Below are 16,544 nucleotides of genomic sequence, written 5' to 3' on the forward strand. Positions count from 1 at the left end.
AGGGGGGGGGGGAAGGAAATTTTTAAAAAAGGAATATAAAACATGAAAGTGCTGTTAGAAATTGAATTGTACGTGTCATCCTGGCTCAAACAGAGACTTGCGTTTCCTTACTAATTTCAGTCTCCTAATAGCTCTCTAAGACCAAGTCTCAAGAAATTTTCATTGGCTGCTCTTAACGTGTTTTATCATCAGTCCATAACCTCGTTACCAATATCCGTTAAGTTCCACTTAAACTTCTGACCACCTCTTCCCGAGTTGACTTTGTCTTCTTCCTTGTCTGTTTGCAACTTTTAATCCTGTTCTAGTCATTTACACAGAGAATGTACACTTGGAAGACTCAGGATGGAATTCGCAACCATCTCTCTGCCTCATTCCCCCCCCTCCCCCGAAATCTTCCCTTTAAATATAATTCCAAGTTTGACTTCCCTTCACATGCCTGAGGAAGTGAGCCGTGTCTCACAAAAAGCACACATTGAAATAAATGTCATTAGTCTTTAAGGTGCCCTACCAGACTTCCATTTTATTTAGCTATGGAAGACTCAAAACCAAACTAGACATTATGGCAGCCATATTTCCAACCTGTGGCCGTCCATGACATTTTAGATAAAACCTTGGGCATTTAAAAAATGCCACCGGGGGAGGGGGACACCTGGTGATCTCCCCCCCCCGAGGCTTACCGGGGGGGAGGGGACCGCTGGTGGACTCCCCCCCCCCGAGGCTTTTCACGTACCGAAAAAGCCCTGTTTCAGCACTTGAAGGGTGTAGGGGACGACGACAAGATTTTAACTCTGTTTTGTATGTATTTTAACTGTATTTTGTATGTATTTTAACTCTTTTTTAAACTCTGTTTTTTAAAAAAAAAATATGATGGGTTGATCTTTGGTTTTGGGGGGGTTGATCTTAATGGTTTTAAAATCTGATTTTATCGTGTATTTTTTAAGTCGTTTGCTGCCACGGTGGCCCTTTGCAAGGACAGGAAAGTGGGACACAATTTTTGTAAATATATATAGAGATATTTAAAATTAAAGATCTCCCAGTCCCCCATCCCACGGGCCTGATCAGGACCGGGGCCATGTGGCCTTTCTTTAAAGCTCTTGTTTAAAATGGCATCGGCGGCCAAAGGTCGGACCCACAGCCACCGTTAACATCAAGTTTGGCTCTAACAAGGCTACATATCTGCAGTCAGTTCAGACATGGCCAGTTCCTTCGGCCTGCCTTTAAAATATTTCTGTGCCAGAACCGATAACTATCTTGGCAGCTGCCCTTGAAATCTCTCCCTACTTGTCAACACCCTTCCTGACCTGTGCTCTAAAGAAGCACGCACGTTTGTGCAAACACACACACACACACACACACAGTCTATCCCAAAGCCCGGCCTGCCTCCTAAGTAGAAAAAGTTGCTTTCCTTTGTACTTACCGCAAGGGGAAAGACAATTCTAGCTGCTCAATGATCTGTCAATCAAAAGAGCAAAATTAAATGGCCGTCGATGGAAGCAAGAGGACAGCGGATATCAATCATCCGGGGATGAACAAGGGTGCCCATTATCCCCATTATTATTCATCTTAGCATTAGAACCTTTAGCGGAATATTTAAGATTAAACAAAAAACACACAAGGTATTTAAGTCGGGCCACAAGAACACAAAATTGGATTACATGCAGATGATACGATTTTACATCTCACCAGACCTATAGAATCACTAAAAGAAATTCAAAATACATTACAAGACTTTAGCCAAATTTCTGGTCTGTCTTTTAGCCAATCAAAATCATCCATCCATCCAATAAATATTTCTAATAGCACTTTAAAGCTAACAGAGACTTCTTTGCCTTTTAACTTGTTGGAAAAACCATGGAGATATTTGGGAATTCATATTCCACCTAACACACAGCATCTATTAAAGTATAATTTTCAAACTTTATACAGGAGGAAATAAAAAAAAATCTTTACAGCAGTGGAATTCTAAAACACGATCCTGGCTCGATAGGATGGATCTAACTTAATGTTTCGTATTACCAAGATATCTATTCCTCTTTAGGGCACTTCCAATCGCTATACCTAATAAAACTATACAAACTCGGCAAGCCAGTTTAAACATTTTTCTTTGGGCAGGGAGGAGAAAAAAAACCCGGGGACGAACCGGGCTTTACGAACAGGTTTTGAAACGGCATTCTAGTTAACTGGGAATATCGGCAGAGCTGTGAGGCAGAACTGATCTCTGCAAAGGGCTTCTGCCTGAACAAAGAAACAACGGAGCCGGTATGAGACTCTCAGCCAGCCCCGTAACTAGGGAATTTTTTTGGGAGGGGGCCTCGGGGGCCCCCGCCAGCTAATTAAATCAAAGCACAGTGCAAGTGGTAAGTTGGGGTACTTTGGGGGCAGTCTGGGAGGGAGGGGGCCCAGAAGAAACACTAGGGGGCCGGGCCCCCATGGGCCCCACATTCGCTACGGGCCAGCTCCCAGCCCTGACCTAGATGGCCCGGCTACCCCAGACTCATCAGCAGGGTAGGCCTTGGATAGTACTTGGACGAAAGACCACCCAGGAAGACCAGGGTCCCTACACAGAGGCAGTCCACGGCCAACCACCTCTGTTTTAGTCCCTTTCCTTGACCTGGCTGGCCCGATCTCGTTGGATCTGGGAAGCGAAGCAAGGTCAGCCCTGGTCAATGTTTGGATGGGAGACCACCAAGGAAGGCTCGGATCACGACAGCAAAACCGCCTCTGTTCGTCTCTTCCTTTGACAACCGCACAGGAGGTCGCCATAAATGGGCAGAGTGACTTGATCGTGGCGCTTTCCAGGACAATCCAGGGCCTCATCTGTGGGGTTGAGGGATACTAAGGACCAGAAGAGGGCAACCGGGACAGTGAGAGGGTTGGAAACCAAGTCTTATGAGGGAAGGCTGAAAGAGTTGGGTCTGTTTAGCCTGGGAAAGAGAAGGCTTAGAGGGGACAGGATTGCAGTCTTCAAGTATCTGAAGGGCTGTCATGTGGAAGATGGAGCAGATCTGTTCTCTCTTGCTCCGGATTGCAAGACCAGATCTAATGGGTGGAAACTACAAGGGAGTCGATGACCGGCTAAATATCAGGAGAAACTTCCTAACTGTACGAGTGGTTGAGCAGTGGAACAGTCTGCCTCGGGAGGTGGTGGATGCTCCTTCGCTGGACGTTTTCAAGTGGGAGAGGCTGGAAGACCATCTTTTGGGTATGTTGTAGGGCTCTCTTTCGGCTCTGCTCCTGCAGAGTGCAGGGGGTTGGACTAGGTGACCTGCAAGGTCCCTTCCAACTCTAACATTCTATGATTCTATGATTCTATGACGTTGGTGGCAAGGAAAGAGACCCTTTTTCCAAGGCCAGAGCCCTCAAGAGCAATGTTCCCTCTCAGCTGAGTCAGTGTGAGTGAGCTCACAGTTCTTTAGCCTCCGGCTCACACATTTTTGTCTGAGCTCAGGAAGGATGGGGCTCCAGAGCAAAGGAACTAATGCAGCAGCCCAATCGCTGGCTCGCAACTTTCATGCCGGTAGCTCACAGAGTAGGATTTTTGCTCACAAGACTCCACAGCTCAGAGGGAGCACTGCTCAAGGGGTGTTGCATTCCACACCTCAGCACCTTACTGGACAGGATTAGAGAAGGCCCCTGCCTAGCCCCTCTCTCCCCGCGCCTGACACCAGTGCCTTCTCCAATCCATCCCCAGCGCATAATGGGCCACCTGATTACTGAATGTGTCTGCATCCTTTCCAGGCAGGCCCGTAGCTACGGGGGGGGGGGCATCTCGGGGCCAGGCCCCCTGACTTACTGGCTAGGCCCCCTGACTTCCCATCCAGCCCAGGGCCCCCGAGTGGCAGCAGGTGTGGGGAAGGAGCCGGGTATCAATCAGCCAGCGCCCCCTAAGAAATGTAAATGCCCCCTGACTTAAAAAAATCCTAGCTACGGGCCTGTTTCCAGGACAATCCTCGATCCCATGAAAGGCCTCTGGAACTCCAGCTTTTGGCTGACTCCGGAGTGACCCCGTCGCTGGGATCAGGTGGCACCGATATTGATCTGTCTGCTTCGGGTTCTTACCGATTTCTGGGCGTCAAACATCAGGTTTTTGTAGAAATGTGCAAAGTGGCTGAAAGTCATTTCGGTCCTGACTTCCACCTCCTTTAGAGAAAAGAAGAAGAAAGGCGTTCAAGCGGGAGGCCTCAGCCGGATCAAGAAAACTCTGTATCCACGTCTCAAGGGATCTAATAAAGATTGTCTACCCTCACAGCGTCAAAGTTTACCCCTGATGCTGAATGAGAATTGACCAGGCCCCCCTCCTTTTCTGCAGGGGTTTCTCCCCCCACAAGGGGCTTGGCGGGACAGAGCAGGAAAGTAAGTGAGGAGACGCCAGGGATGTACAGTGGTTAGAGGGTCAGCCTAGGTCCTGCGAGACCTGGATTCAAATTTACACTCAGCAATGAAGCTCACTGCGTGATCTTGGGCATGTTGCTTCCTTTCAGCTTTAGCCTACCTCAAAGGGGGGTTAGGAGGATAAAATATGGACAGGACAACCATGAATGGACCCCTGAGCTTCTTGGAAGAAGGGCGGGGTAAGAATGGGACAGGCAAATAGATTGGATAGGACAGATGGAAGAATGAGGAGAGGAGGGGAGAGGAAAGGAAAGGAAAGGAAAGGAAAAGAAAGGAGGGGAGAAGAGGAGAGGAGGGGAGGGGAGGAGAGGAGGAGAGAGGAAAGGAAAAGAGGGAAGAGGAAAGGAAAGGAGGGGAGGAGAGAGGAGAGAGGAAAGGAAAGGAGGGGAGGAGGGGAGGGGAGAGGAGAGGAAAGGAGAGAAGAGGAAAGGAAAGGAGGGGAGGAGAGGAAAGAAGTGGAGGAGAGGAGAGGAGGGGAGAGGAAAGGAAAGGAAATGACAGGAAAGGAGGGGAGGAGAGGAGAGGAAGGGAGAGGGGAGGAGGTCTTCTCACCAGAAGTTTGTCCCGCAGAAATCTCATATTAGGCACACGATAGTTGACCTGTGGCAAGAGGGCCTTCAGATCCTTGGGAGTGACACTGCAACACATTGAATGAGAAAAAGAGATGTGAAAATAGGGCTATGCAAAAAAACCCAACAACTGACTTTCTTCTGGACCACTTGCTCAACTTAAATCTGCTGCTGCACGGCCGGGTCTTTGTACCCCCGATTTTCCTGCTTTAAATTCCAGTATAAGGCATACACCGGTTCCAGACTTACATTTGCAATCCAGGTTTCGAATGCCCACAATTGTGCACACTGGACGGCTGGGGAAATTCTTCCAGCACCTTGGGAGCAGGCGCCACACACACACACCTGCTGGAGCTGGCTGCATTGGCTGCTGCTACATGGACACACACCCGTGGATCTCTCGTTCTCTACCCCAATCTCAAAGGGCTGCTTTCAAGGGTGGAAGGGAGTCAAAGTATAGAGTCTCGGACTAGAACACCAATGCAGAACTTGCATCCCACCAGGACAAATACAGGTACAGGGGCTGGATATTACTTTCCTTTCCTTAAGAATATCAGAAGAGCCCTGCTTTGTCAGACCAGTGAGGGTCCATCTAGTCCAGCATCCCATCTCACACTGTGGCCAACCAGTTCCTCTGGAGGGCCAGCAACAGGGCAGAGAGGCCGAGGCCTTCCCCTGCTAAGAACATCAGAAGAGCCCTGCGGGATCAGAGCAGTGGTCCATCTAAATCCAGCATCCCTTCTCAAACAGTGGCCAACCAGTTCCTCTGGAGGTCCAACAACATGGCATAAAAGCCGAGGTCTTCATAACAATATAAGAAGAGCCCTGATGGATTAGACTAATAGCCCATCTAGTCCAGTATCCTGTCTCACCCGGTGGCCAACCAGTTCCTCTGGAAGGACGACAACGCAGCACAGAGGCCAAGGACTTCCCTGACAAGAACCCAAGAAGAGCCCTGCTGGGTCAGACCAGTGAGGGTCCATCTAGTCCAGCATCCTGTCTCACCCGGTGGCCAACCAGTTCCTCTGGAAAGCCAACAACAGGGCAGAGAGGCCAAGGCCTTCCCTTGATGTTGCCTCCTGGCTCTGGAATTCAGGTTCCCCTCAGTCACAATGGCTAGCAGACACTGATAAACCTATCTTCCATGAATTCATCTAATCCCTTTTTTAAAAAAAAATAGATTTTATTGGTTTTCTACAAAAGAGAAAGACAACAACTACAAATACAAAGAAACTAACACACAACAAACATGAATCATGTACTCATTATGACTACTTAAATTTTACATAGATGGAATCATTCTTTTATGCACCTAAACTAATTTAACCATTTAACATGTAGAGCTTATATCCTAATAGTTATGCTCTACATCTTTTAAGATATTCCTCAATCCGTTTATATAGTCTTGACCAGGTTTTCTCAAAGATTTATTCTTTTTTTATCTTGTAACTGTAGAGTTAATTGGTCTGTTTCCAGTAATTTATAAACTATTTCTTCTTTCGACGGAACTTCTTATTTTCTCCAGTATTTTGCATACAAGACCCTAGCCATGGTTATAACGTGTATAATGATATAAGCGTCTGGTTTTTCAAAACTCGCTGGTATAATATTTAATAAAAACAGTGCTGGTACAAATGGTATGGTTGTTTCCAGGGGTCATTTCCTGCAGGAGCACGCAGGAGCGGAGCTCCAGCAGTAAAGAGCCCAGGGGGCGGGCACATGCAAGAAGCCCCACCCCCTGCTCCCAGAAGCCCTCAGTCAGAGCAAGAAGCAGCCAGGTAAATTGCGGGGTGTGGCACATGCAAATGTTATGCTAATGAGTTATGCTAATGAGTTCCTGCACCTCTTTTTCTATGAAATGACCCCTGGTTGTTTCTAACATTTTTTGCAATATCTCATGTATCCATATCCATTTTTATTTTTTTTTGTTATATTACAAGACCACCACCTACGGAAAAAGGAACCGGTGTTTTGCTTACATATCGAATCCCTTTTTAAAGCTGTGTATCCCCTGTGGCCACGGTAAGAACATAAGAAGAGGAGAGAGAGAGAGATCAGTCTCTTTCCTAGACTAACAAATCCCAGACCCTTCAGCCTTTCCTTCTTGCGGCACCTTTAAGACCAACAAAGTTTTATGCATATGAAAGCTTATACCTTTAATAAGACTTTGTTGGTCTTAAAGGTGTCGCTGGACTCAAACGTTGTTCTCCTGCTTCTGACCAACACAGCGACCCACAAAGACCAGGAGGGACCATTTCCCAGGAGATGGGCAGGGAGGGGGGACGCGCCGAGGCGTAAGGCGTGGGTGACCATCCCTTGAATCATTATTTGCAATGTCGCAGTAAACCCGACGTAGCCCTTGAAACGAGGCGCATTCGAAAGCTAAGCAAACAAGGCGGACGACTGTTGACACACCAAAGGGTTATGAGGCCCATACGGATGTAGGCCAGAGAGTCGGAAAACATCCTGTCTCTAGCGCTACGGAAGGCTTCCAGAAAATCCAAAGACCACTGCCGTGCAGGGGGGTGGTTTTGCACGGGGCGGAAAGAGTTGCGGTCGATGCAGATCACCGGCCCTCTGTAGGTTCCAAGTCAACCTGAGCCCCAGGCAGCTCAAGATGAACCTTCCATTCTTCCCTTACCGCCCCCTAATGGAATTGGGAACTGCACACAAGGGGCCGGATCACTAAGTTGGTCTCTTTGGATGAGACCCAAGGGGGCTGACTGAGGGGCTTGTCAAAGAATACGCCAGTCCCCTTGTTCAGATGGGACATTTTCATGCCATTTTCCGAAGGAAAAGTATGAAGGGGACTCCTGGTCTTCCAAAGCAAAACCAAGCTCTGAGTTCCTTGTTGAATGTAGGTGGCACTTATGAAATGGTAATGCTATGGTAAAAAGCTGTTCTGGAGGAGGAGGAGGAGGAGGAGACAATGAAGAGGATGAAGAAGACAAGGAGGAGGAGATGGAGATTTGATTTATACCCCACCCTTTACTCAGAGATTCATTCATTTATTTATTTATTTACATTTATACCCCGCCCTCCCCGCAATCTCCTTTCCCTTCCCCTCCCAAAGCAGACACTGTGAGGTAGATGGGGCTGAGACTGAGAGAGCTCTCTTGAGAACTGCCCTTTTTCAAGAACAGCTCTTGTCAGAACTATGGCTTGCCCAAGGTCATCTAGCAGATGAAAGTGGAGAAGTGGGGGATCAAACCCGGTTCCTCCCAGATTAGAGTCCACGCACTTAACCACTACACCAAATTGGCTCTAAGGAACACCAGCCCTCATATGTCTCATACAAGAGTCTTGATATGTCTTAATTATATTTAATAAAATAAATCCAGGCTGATTAGCTTGTGCACTGGATGTGTATTTAATCCTGAACTGAACATCAGTTTAATGTAAAATATATCCCAGGATTAAAACAGAGAGCTACACACCCTGAGTTAGCTGGCAACGGCCTGCTTTGTAAAGCACCGCTATCGCGCGTAACACGTCCCAAACAACGCTCGCGAGGTCAGGAGCATCTGGAAATCCAAATTGGATTAAAGCGTTTGGTTTGTAAAACCTCTCTCCGCGTCGTTAAGGCTGTCTTTCTACAAAATAATTCCACCGGGATTAAATTAAGCATCCGATTAACGTAGCACTGAGGAGACGCAACGACTGTTTTGGCCGGAATAGTCCGAGGGTAATTGTCATCAGTGGGTCTTGAATTAATTCCGACGGGATTACAGGAACAGGAATGGGATTAAAGCCACTTTAAAATGCACCCAGTGGGAAATTTTAAAAAAGAACACAGAGCACTGCGATCCTTACTGAATAATCTCTGTGGATTACAGCAGATCTTCAATTCAGCTATACACAGCTGGAGAGCAGAGGGCTCTAAGTAGTATACAGGGCTTGGGGGAAAAAAATCCTTTCTATCTCCACCTCCTGCTGGGTTCGCCCCGCATGGCTTCCTGCCCCCACGCCCTTCCCTTCCTGCACCGACCTCCATCCTCGGCTATCCAGCATCCTGTTTACAGACTGCTGGCACACAGGTACAGGCAAAAGACCACAGGGGTGTCCGACTGCAGTGCACCAGAGTAGCCATGCTGCGCGTGCACTATTTTACACCAAGGTAGCGAGAGGAGCCTGCCCGGATTGTGCTCTGTCTGCCTACCCTCAAGCATCACTTCAAAAAGGATGTGTGCAAATTCGAGAGGGTGCAGAGGAGAGCGACGAGGATGATCAGGGGTCTGGAGACCGAGCCCTACGAGGAAAGGCCGAGGGCCTCGGGAATGTGTAGTTTGGAGAAGAGGAGACTGAGGGGGGACGTGATCGCTCTCTTTAAATATTTGAAGGGCTGTCACTTGGAAGAGGGCAAGGAGCTGTTCCAGTTGGTAGCAGAGGACAGGACCCAAAGCAACGGGGTTTAAATTATATGCAGAAAGTTATCGGCTGGATCTCACGAAAAACTGTTTCACGGTCAGGGTGGTTCAAGGGTGGAAACAGCTGCCTAGGGAGGTGGTTAGCTCCAGTTTGGTGTAGTGGTTAAGTGTGCGGACTCTAATCTGGGAGAACCGGGTTTGATTCCCCACTCCTCCACTTGCACCTGCTGATGTGACCTTGGGTCAGTCACAAGCTCTGGCACAGCTGTCCTTGAAAAAGAGCAGTTTGTGTCAGAGTTCTCTCAGCCCCACCCACCTCACAGGGTGTCTGTTGTGGGGAGGGGGAAGGGAAAGGAGTTTGTAAGCCGCTCTGAGACACCTTTGGGTAGTGAAGGGCGGGGTATAAATCCAATCTCCTCTTCTTCTTCTTCTTCTTCTTCACGGGCAGCTTTCAAGAAGAAATTTAAATCAATATATGAAGACACAAGTGCATATTAGTAGAGTGTGTTTTGTTCCAACACGGTGTTTCTTTACGTTTGTCTAATTTTGCCGTGTTTCCTGTGTGTTTGTTGCTGGAGCTTTCAAGAAGAGGCTGGACGAATATTTGTCAGAGATGCTTTAGGCTGGTCCTGCATCGGGCAGGGGGTTGGACCAGATGGTTTGCATGGCCCCTTCCAACTCTAGGATTCTATAATCTTTGTTTTAGAAAGAGAAACTGTTTGATGGCCAGGTACGATTTTAGCCCTGTTTGGGGGGAAAAGAGAGACGTGCAAGGACTCGGCTTCATGGAAACCTCCTGAGAGCCATCCCTCCACGACGCAGGAGACAACAACTGCGTTTAACTCCCGAGACAAGTTCATCGAAACCATCCTGTTGGATGAGGCCAAGGCTGCATTCTGCATCCAATGTCACCCGGCCACACACATCTGGGAAGCCCATAAGACATAGAATCATAGTGTTGGAAGAGACCTCCAGGGTCATCTAGTCCAACCCTCTACACAAGGCAGGAAATTCACAAATACCTCCCCCCTCCCACACCTCCAATGACCCCCTTCTCCATGCCCAGAAGATGGCAGAAAACCTCCAAGATCGCCGGCCAAAGTGGCCTGGAGAAAAATTACTTCCTGACCCCAACGGGGCGATAGGCATTTCCCTGGGCGTGTAAGAAAGGGCCACGAGAACTAAGCCCTGAGGCAACCCTTCCTACCCTCCCTCTCGTAATCTGCCCAAGTTCACAGGACCAGCATTGCTGTCAGATGGATCCACCTAGCCTCTGCTTGGAAACCTTCAAAGGAGGAAAGCCCACCACATTTAGTTATTATCGTTAACAGCCATCTGTAATGTGAATCCTGCCCTCCATATATCTGACTAATCCGTTTCAGCGAGTTCCAGCCTGCCTGGGGCCTTGTGCTGATAGAAGTGAAACACGTCTGCCTGGGATGAACCAACGCAGGTCTCAGGTGATGAGGTCTCACACAGCTCCTTCATACAGAAGAGAACAACCTCCTTGAAGGCAGAAAGCTAGCATGCCAGGATGAGCTAGTTTGGGGTAGTGGTGAAGAGTGCAGACTCTAATCTGGGAGAACGGGGTTTGCTTCCCCACTCCTCCGCATGCACCTGCTGGTGTGACCTTGGGTCAGTCACAAGTTCTCTCAGAGCTGTTCGCTCAAGAGCAGTCCTCGAAAGAACTCTCTCAGCCCCACCTACCGCACAGGCAGTGTTCCCTCCAAGCTTGAGTTAGTGTAAGCTAGCTCAGTTTTTTAACCTCCGGCTCACACATTTTTGTCTCAGCTCAGGAAGAAGGGCTCCAGAGCAAACTAATTTATGCAGTAGCCAAATCGCTTGCTCACAACTTTAATGCCTGGTAGCTCACAAAGTAGAATTTTTGCTCACAAGACTCCATAGCTTAGAGGGAGCATTGCTCACAGGGTGCCTGTTGTGGGGAGGAGAAGGGAAAGGAGATTGTAAGCCGCTCTGAGACTCCTTTGTATAGTGAAGGGCGGGGTATAAACCCAATCTCCTCCTCCTCCTCCTCCTCTTCTTCTTCTTCTGCTATTCTTCAATGCACAGGGATGTGTTTTTACATGGAGATGCATCCCCTTATGAGAGCCCTCCCACCTGCTACATGGAGCGGTCCACCCAAGACACAGGATCTCAGCGGAAACTAGCAGAATTCTTTGTTTGCCTTACTCTGTGGGGGCCAGGAGACCACCCAACTCCGCAAAGCTTCTTTTCCTGCTTTTATACACTAATTCCAGGTGGGTAGCATGGTTAGCCCGGGGCAGCAAAATAAGACAGGAATATAGTGGCACTTGAGAGGCTAAAAGGCACGAGTCTCCTGGGAGCTTCCAAGGCAAAATGGCTGTATTTGAATTCACCAAGATGTTTAACACCATCTCCAGGGGTCATTTCCTGCAGGAGTGCACAGGTGCGGAGCTCCGGCAGTAAAGAGCCCAGGGGGCGGGCTCATGCACGAAGCCCCGCCCCCTGCTCCCAGCAGCCCTCAGTCAGAGCAAGAAGCAGCCAGGTAAGTTGCAGAGTACCTCTCCCCCCCCAGTCCAAAACAGTCCAGTGGCACCTTTAAGACCAAGTTTTATTCAGGTACAAGCTCTCCCTCCTCTGCAAGGACAGATCTGCACCCCCCCCCCCAATAGCTAGCAATCCCAAACAGTCCAGTGGAGCCTGAGCGGTGGGTGTTGCCTTCTGACACACTTCTGGTGATGTCAGGGAGTGTGGCATATGCAAAATAAGTTATGCTAATGAGTTATGCTAATGAGCGCCTGCACCTCTTTTTCTACGAAATGACCCCTGACCATCTCACAAGAATGCATGAAGCGGCCTTATACTGAATCTGGTCCGTCAAGGTCAGTCTTGTCTACTCAGACTGGCAGCCGCTCACCGTGGTCTCAGGCAGGGGTCTTTCACATCACCTACCACTTGGTCCTTTTAACTGGAGATGCCGGGGATCGAACCTGCGACCTTCTGAATGCAAAACAGAACCTTTGCACAAAGAAGCAAACAGAAGGAGCCACTGCCTATGGAGCACGGCTGGAAGCAACCAAGGTGTGTTTGGAAGCTCTTGCCGGCGGGTCCCCTCCACACTCACCTGCCTTCTCTCGATCTGTCCATCAGGTCAAACTGTTTCCGCAGCCACCTAAGGGAAGAGAAGGGAGGGATATTTTAGATTCACACAGATGACAAAACTACTCTGTGATACGGGTGGAAAAACAGACTTTTCTGGTATCTTCAGCTGATGGCCATGTTGTGTACTCAAGAGGCAGTGGGAGTGGATTAAAGGTTATGAACCCTTAACTCACAGAGTAGTTGTGTGGGGCAGACCCTGCACCTGGAGTAGCAGCAAAATCTAGGAGAATCAGACAAAACAGTTAAGTCAAAAAAGCAAAAAGACTGTGAAAAATGATGCTCAACAAAGATAACAAATATCCATATGTAGTGTTTTTCTCAGGATAGATATAGTGCCAAAATACAAAATTCAATATTCACACGTGTCACACTTATTAGTGCAAAAATCTCACTACAAATTTACAAATTCAAATCCTATTTGAATGAAGTTTATTTGCGGTCAAAGACCATTTATCAAAATATACATGCTTGTTAAATACAAGCAAATTAGCTTTCAGCTCTAAAAATAAAACATATAACCTTAAAGTCATTAAAATGTTAAAAGGAGAAAAGTTTAACAGTACATTATATCAAAATAATTATAAGATGTTTAAAACTAAACTACTTGTGAGTCATGCAAAAGGGTAAATGAGGATTCTACTTGTTAATTCAAATCCTAACGAAGATTCCAGATGTCTTCCATTTCAAATGTCTTCTTCAGAGGTGGACGAATATAGAAACAAAAGAGTTTGTACCTACTAAAAGATAATAGTTAGCCCATCTTGAAACTCATGTTTCTGCATTCTCTGAGACTTGAACCTTGATGGCCTTTGAAATCAGTACTGAACATTTTGAAAACTTTTGAGAACCAACATATAGAATAATCCAGCACTGAAGATACATATTTGCCCATCTCTGAGGAAGACATTTGAAACGGAAGACTTATCTGGAATCTTCGTTAGGATTTGGACTTGTGTAAACTTGTGAATCAGTAATGAGATTTTTGTACTAATACATGGGGATACGGAATTTTGTATTTTGGCACTATACATAACCTGAGAAAAACACTACATATGGATACTTATTATCTTTTATTGAGCGTCACTTTTCACTGGTTTTTTTTTTTTTGCTTTTTTGATTTACCTGGAAAGTAGCCGACAGACTCTGGCATAGGCTGAGGACATCGCTGGGGTTTGTCCACACCAGGGGCCGACTACACCGCCCCACAGAATGTCTACATTATGAAGGCTAGTACAGCCTTGGCCACACACCCTTGCCTTGGATCCAGAGAAGACGTTTCTGCAGATGGAAAGTTTTCCATTCAAAGAGCATAAGAACATGAGAGAAGCCAATGTTGGATCAGTTGGTTTCTGCAGATGGAAAGTTTTCCATTCAAAGAGCATAAGAACATAAGAGATGCCAATGTTGGATCAGGCCAAAAGAGGAAGCTTGTACCTTAGATAGTGATCTGATGACAAATTAGGGTTGTATTGGTGCGTTTCAATGATATATTGTGTTGTTCAATGATATATTGTGTTGTTAAACCAGCGTTTAAAGGCTGGCTTGTTTGTTTTTATATTTATTCGATGTATGTATTTACTATGTACTTATGTATTTATTGTATATTTTATTCTTCTTCTTGGAAACGTTCTATTGGCTGGTCGCTTGACCGTACGAATAAACTTGACTTGACTTGATCAGGCCAAGGGCCCATCCAGTCCAACACTCTGTGTCACACAGTGGACAAAAATACTAGGTGCCATCAGGCAGTCCAACACCGGGGCGATTGTTTCCTCACCTCCAATGCTCCCTCTAAGCTGTGGAGCCTTGTGAGCAAAAATTTTACTTTGTGAGCTACCGGCATTAAAGTTGTGAGCGAGCGATTTGACTACTGCATGAATTAGCTTGCTCTGGAGCCATCCTTCCGGAGTTCAGACAAAAATCTGAGCTGGAGGCTAAAAAACTGTGAGCTAGCTCATACTGACTCAGCTTAGAAGGAACACTGCTCACCTCCTGTGGCAGCCTGAAACGTCCCCTGAAATCTTGAGCTTGGGGGAGAGGGGATGCCCCACTAGGAACAAGATTTTGGGGGGCATTTGGGGCTGCAATGGGACGGGGGAGAACTGTGCTTTGTGAGTCAACATCCCTGCACCCACAGAAACACTGGTTTGGATCTGACCCCGATCTTCACCAAATGCCGCCCCGCCCCCTGCAACAGACTTCTTCGCCCCCAAGACTTGGTCACCGCTCCGTGGGAACCATTTTCTGCCCTTCCAGCATGCATGGCCCAAGAGGAAATTTCCCCCAGCTGCCTGTGAGGGGCTAGGGTTGCCAATCTCCAGGTGGGGCCTGGAAAGCACCCGGAATCATCATGACTGATTAGACCACAGAAATCAATTCCCCTGGAGGAAACGGCTGCTTTGGAGGGTGGGCTCGAGGGCATTACACCTAGCTGAGGCCCACGCCTCCCAAAACGGCGACCTCCCCAGGCTCCACCCCAAAACGTCCAGGAATTTTCCGACCTGGAGTTGGCAACCACGGGGGCCCTTAGTAAGCCTGTGCCTACCTTTGCTTTATACATATTCAACAGCTGCCCAATGCAAGTGTGTTCTACTCCTTTCCAGTGTTCCCTCTAAGCTGAGTTAGTGTGAGCTAGCTCACAGCTTTTTAGCCTCTGGCTCACACATTTTTGTCTTCGCTCATTAAGGACGGCTCCAGAGCAAACTAATTGATGTAGCAGCCAAATGGCTCGCTCACAATTTTAATGCCAGTAGCTCACAGAGTAGAATTTTTGCTCACAAGACTCCGCAGTTTAGAGGGAGCATTGCTCCTTTCCACTCATATCTGCCACAAAGGGGTTACGTCTGCTCTTTAGCTGGTCAGCCCCAATCCCACCCCATTATTCTGAGTTTTTACCTTGTTCAGGCCCCATATCTTCAGGCTGCCTTCTCATAAGAACATAAGAGACACCAATGTTGGATCAGGCCAAAGGCCCATCCCGTCCAACACTCTGTGTCACACAGTGGCCAGAAATACCAGGGGCCATCAGGAGGTCCAGCAGTGGGGCCAGGACACTAGAAGGACACTAGAAGCCCTCCCACTGTTGACCCCCCCCCAAACACCAAGAAGACAGAGCATCACTTGCCCCAGAGCCCCTATCTATACCTCTGCTCCATATGCTTATCTAATTCCCTTTTGAAGCCGTCCATGCTTGTAGCCCTGAGGGTTAGAAATGTTGCAGAATTTGGGCTGGACTGATTCGCAGTCTTCTGCTAAAACTCTGCAAAACCTCTGGTACAACTATAATACGTTAGTTATCTACAGTAATTAGCCTATATAGTTGAAACTCTGGTTCTGTTCTGTTCCCTGGAAGCCTCAGGACTCTGCTGTATGTGGCCTTCCAATGCTCCCTCTAAGCAGTGGTGTCTTGTGGCAAAAATTCTACTTTGTGAGCTCCTGGCGTTAACGTTGTGAGCGAGCCATTTGGCTGCTGCCTCGATTAGTTTGCTCTGGAGCCCCATCCTTCCTGAGCTAAGACAAACAGTTGTGAGCTGGAGGCTAAAAAACTGTGAGCTAGCTCACACTAGCTCAGCTTAGAGGGAATGCTGGACACGACCTCACCTCATGTGGCTCTTGCTTACGGAGAATGTTTATACTTTACAGCGGTCAGAAGACTCTTAACAAAATTCTGACGAGAGAAGAATATCAGAAACGAGCGTCCTTGATTCTGTGAATCACCCTGGCTTAACCCAGCTTTCCTTGATTTTTCCTGACCCGAGCGATAGAAAAGAAGCGGCTGACTTTGTTGTTTATGTCAGATGTATGTCAAAGTCTTGCCGCAGGCTTAATGGACAGTTACAGTAGCTTCAATGGGTGAAAGAGGGGACGTAATGTCTGATTTTAATCCTTGTTCCTTGCTGTTCTGATCAACCACCCAGCTGTTATGGGTCTTGGCAGAATAACCAAGGATATCCTTCATAGAATTAAGAGTGCACTTGCTTAGGTATTGGGGTTGTGTTGAAATATTCTATGCGGAATGTTGAAATGCTACAAAAATGTTTTTCTGACTTAAGACCAGGGGTCATTTCCTGCA

The 16,544-nt window shown here is 47.5% G+C and overlaps 1 protein-coding gene across 1 annotated transcript in view; it reads right to left on the reverse strand.

Annotated features, from left to right (window-relative positions):
* Window positions 1-16,544, reverse strand: part of LOC107107624 (1-phosphatidylinositol 4,5-bisphosphate phosphodiesterase gamma-1-like) — a gene marked incomplete at its 3' end in the record, with an annotated part of 24,882 nt that overhangs the window by 3,806 nt on the left and 4,532 nt on the right. The window contains exons 4-7 of the mRNA XM_015407930.1: window positions 12,435-12,482; window positions 4,945-5,029; window positions 4,060-4,140; window positions 1,418-1,452 (exon numbers count right to left, since the gene is read on the reverse strand). Coding sequence (XP_015263416.1) covers window positions 1,418-1,452; window positions 4,060-4,140; window positions 4,945-5,029; window positions 12,435-12,482 — 249 coding nt within the window. The remainder of the gene's footprint in view (window positions 1-1,417; window positions 1,453-4,059; window positions 4,141-4,944; window positions 5,030-12,434; window positions 12,483-16,544) is intronic.

Source organism: Gekko japonicus, unplaced genomic scaffold, assembly GCF_001447785.1.
Source record: "Gekko japonicus isolate JY-2015 unplaced genomic scaffold, Gekko_japonicus_V1.1 scaffold5144, whole genome shotgun sequence".
NCBI classification, from domain to species: domain Eukaryota; kingdom Metazoa; phylum Chordata; class Lepidosauria; order Squamata; family Gekkonidae; genus Gekko; species Gekko japonicus.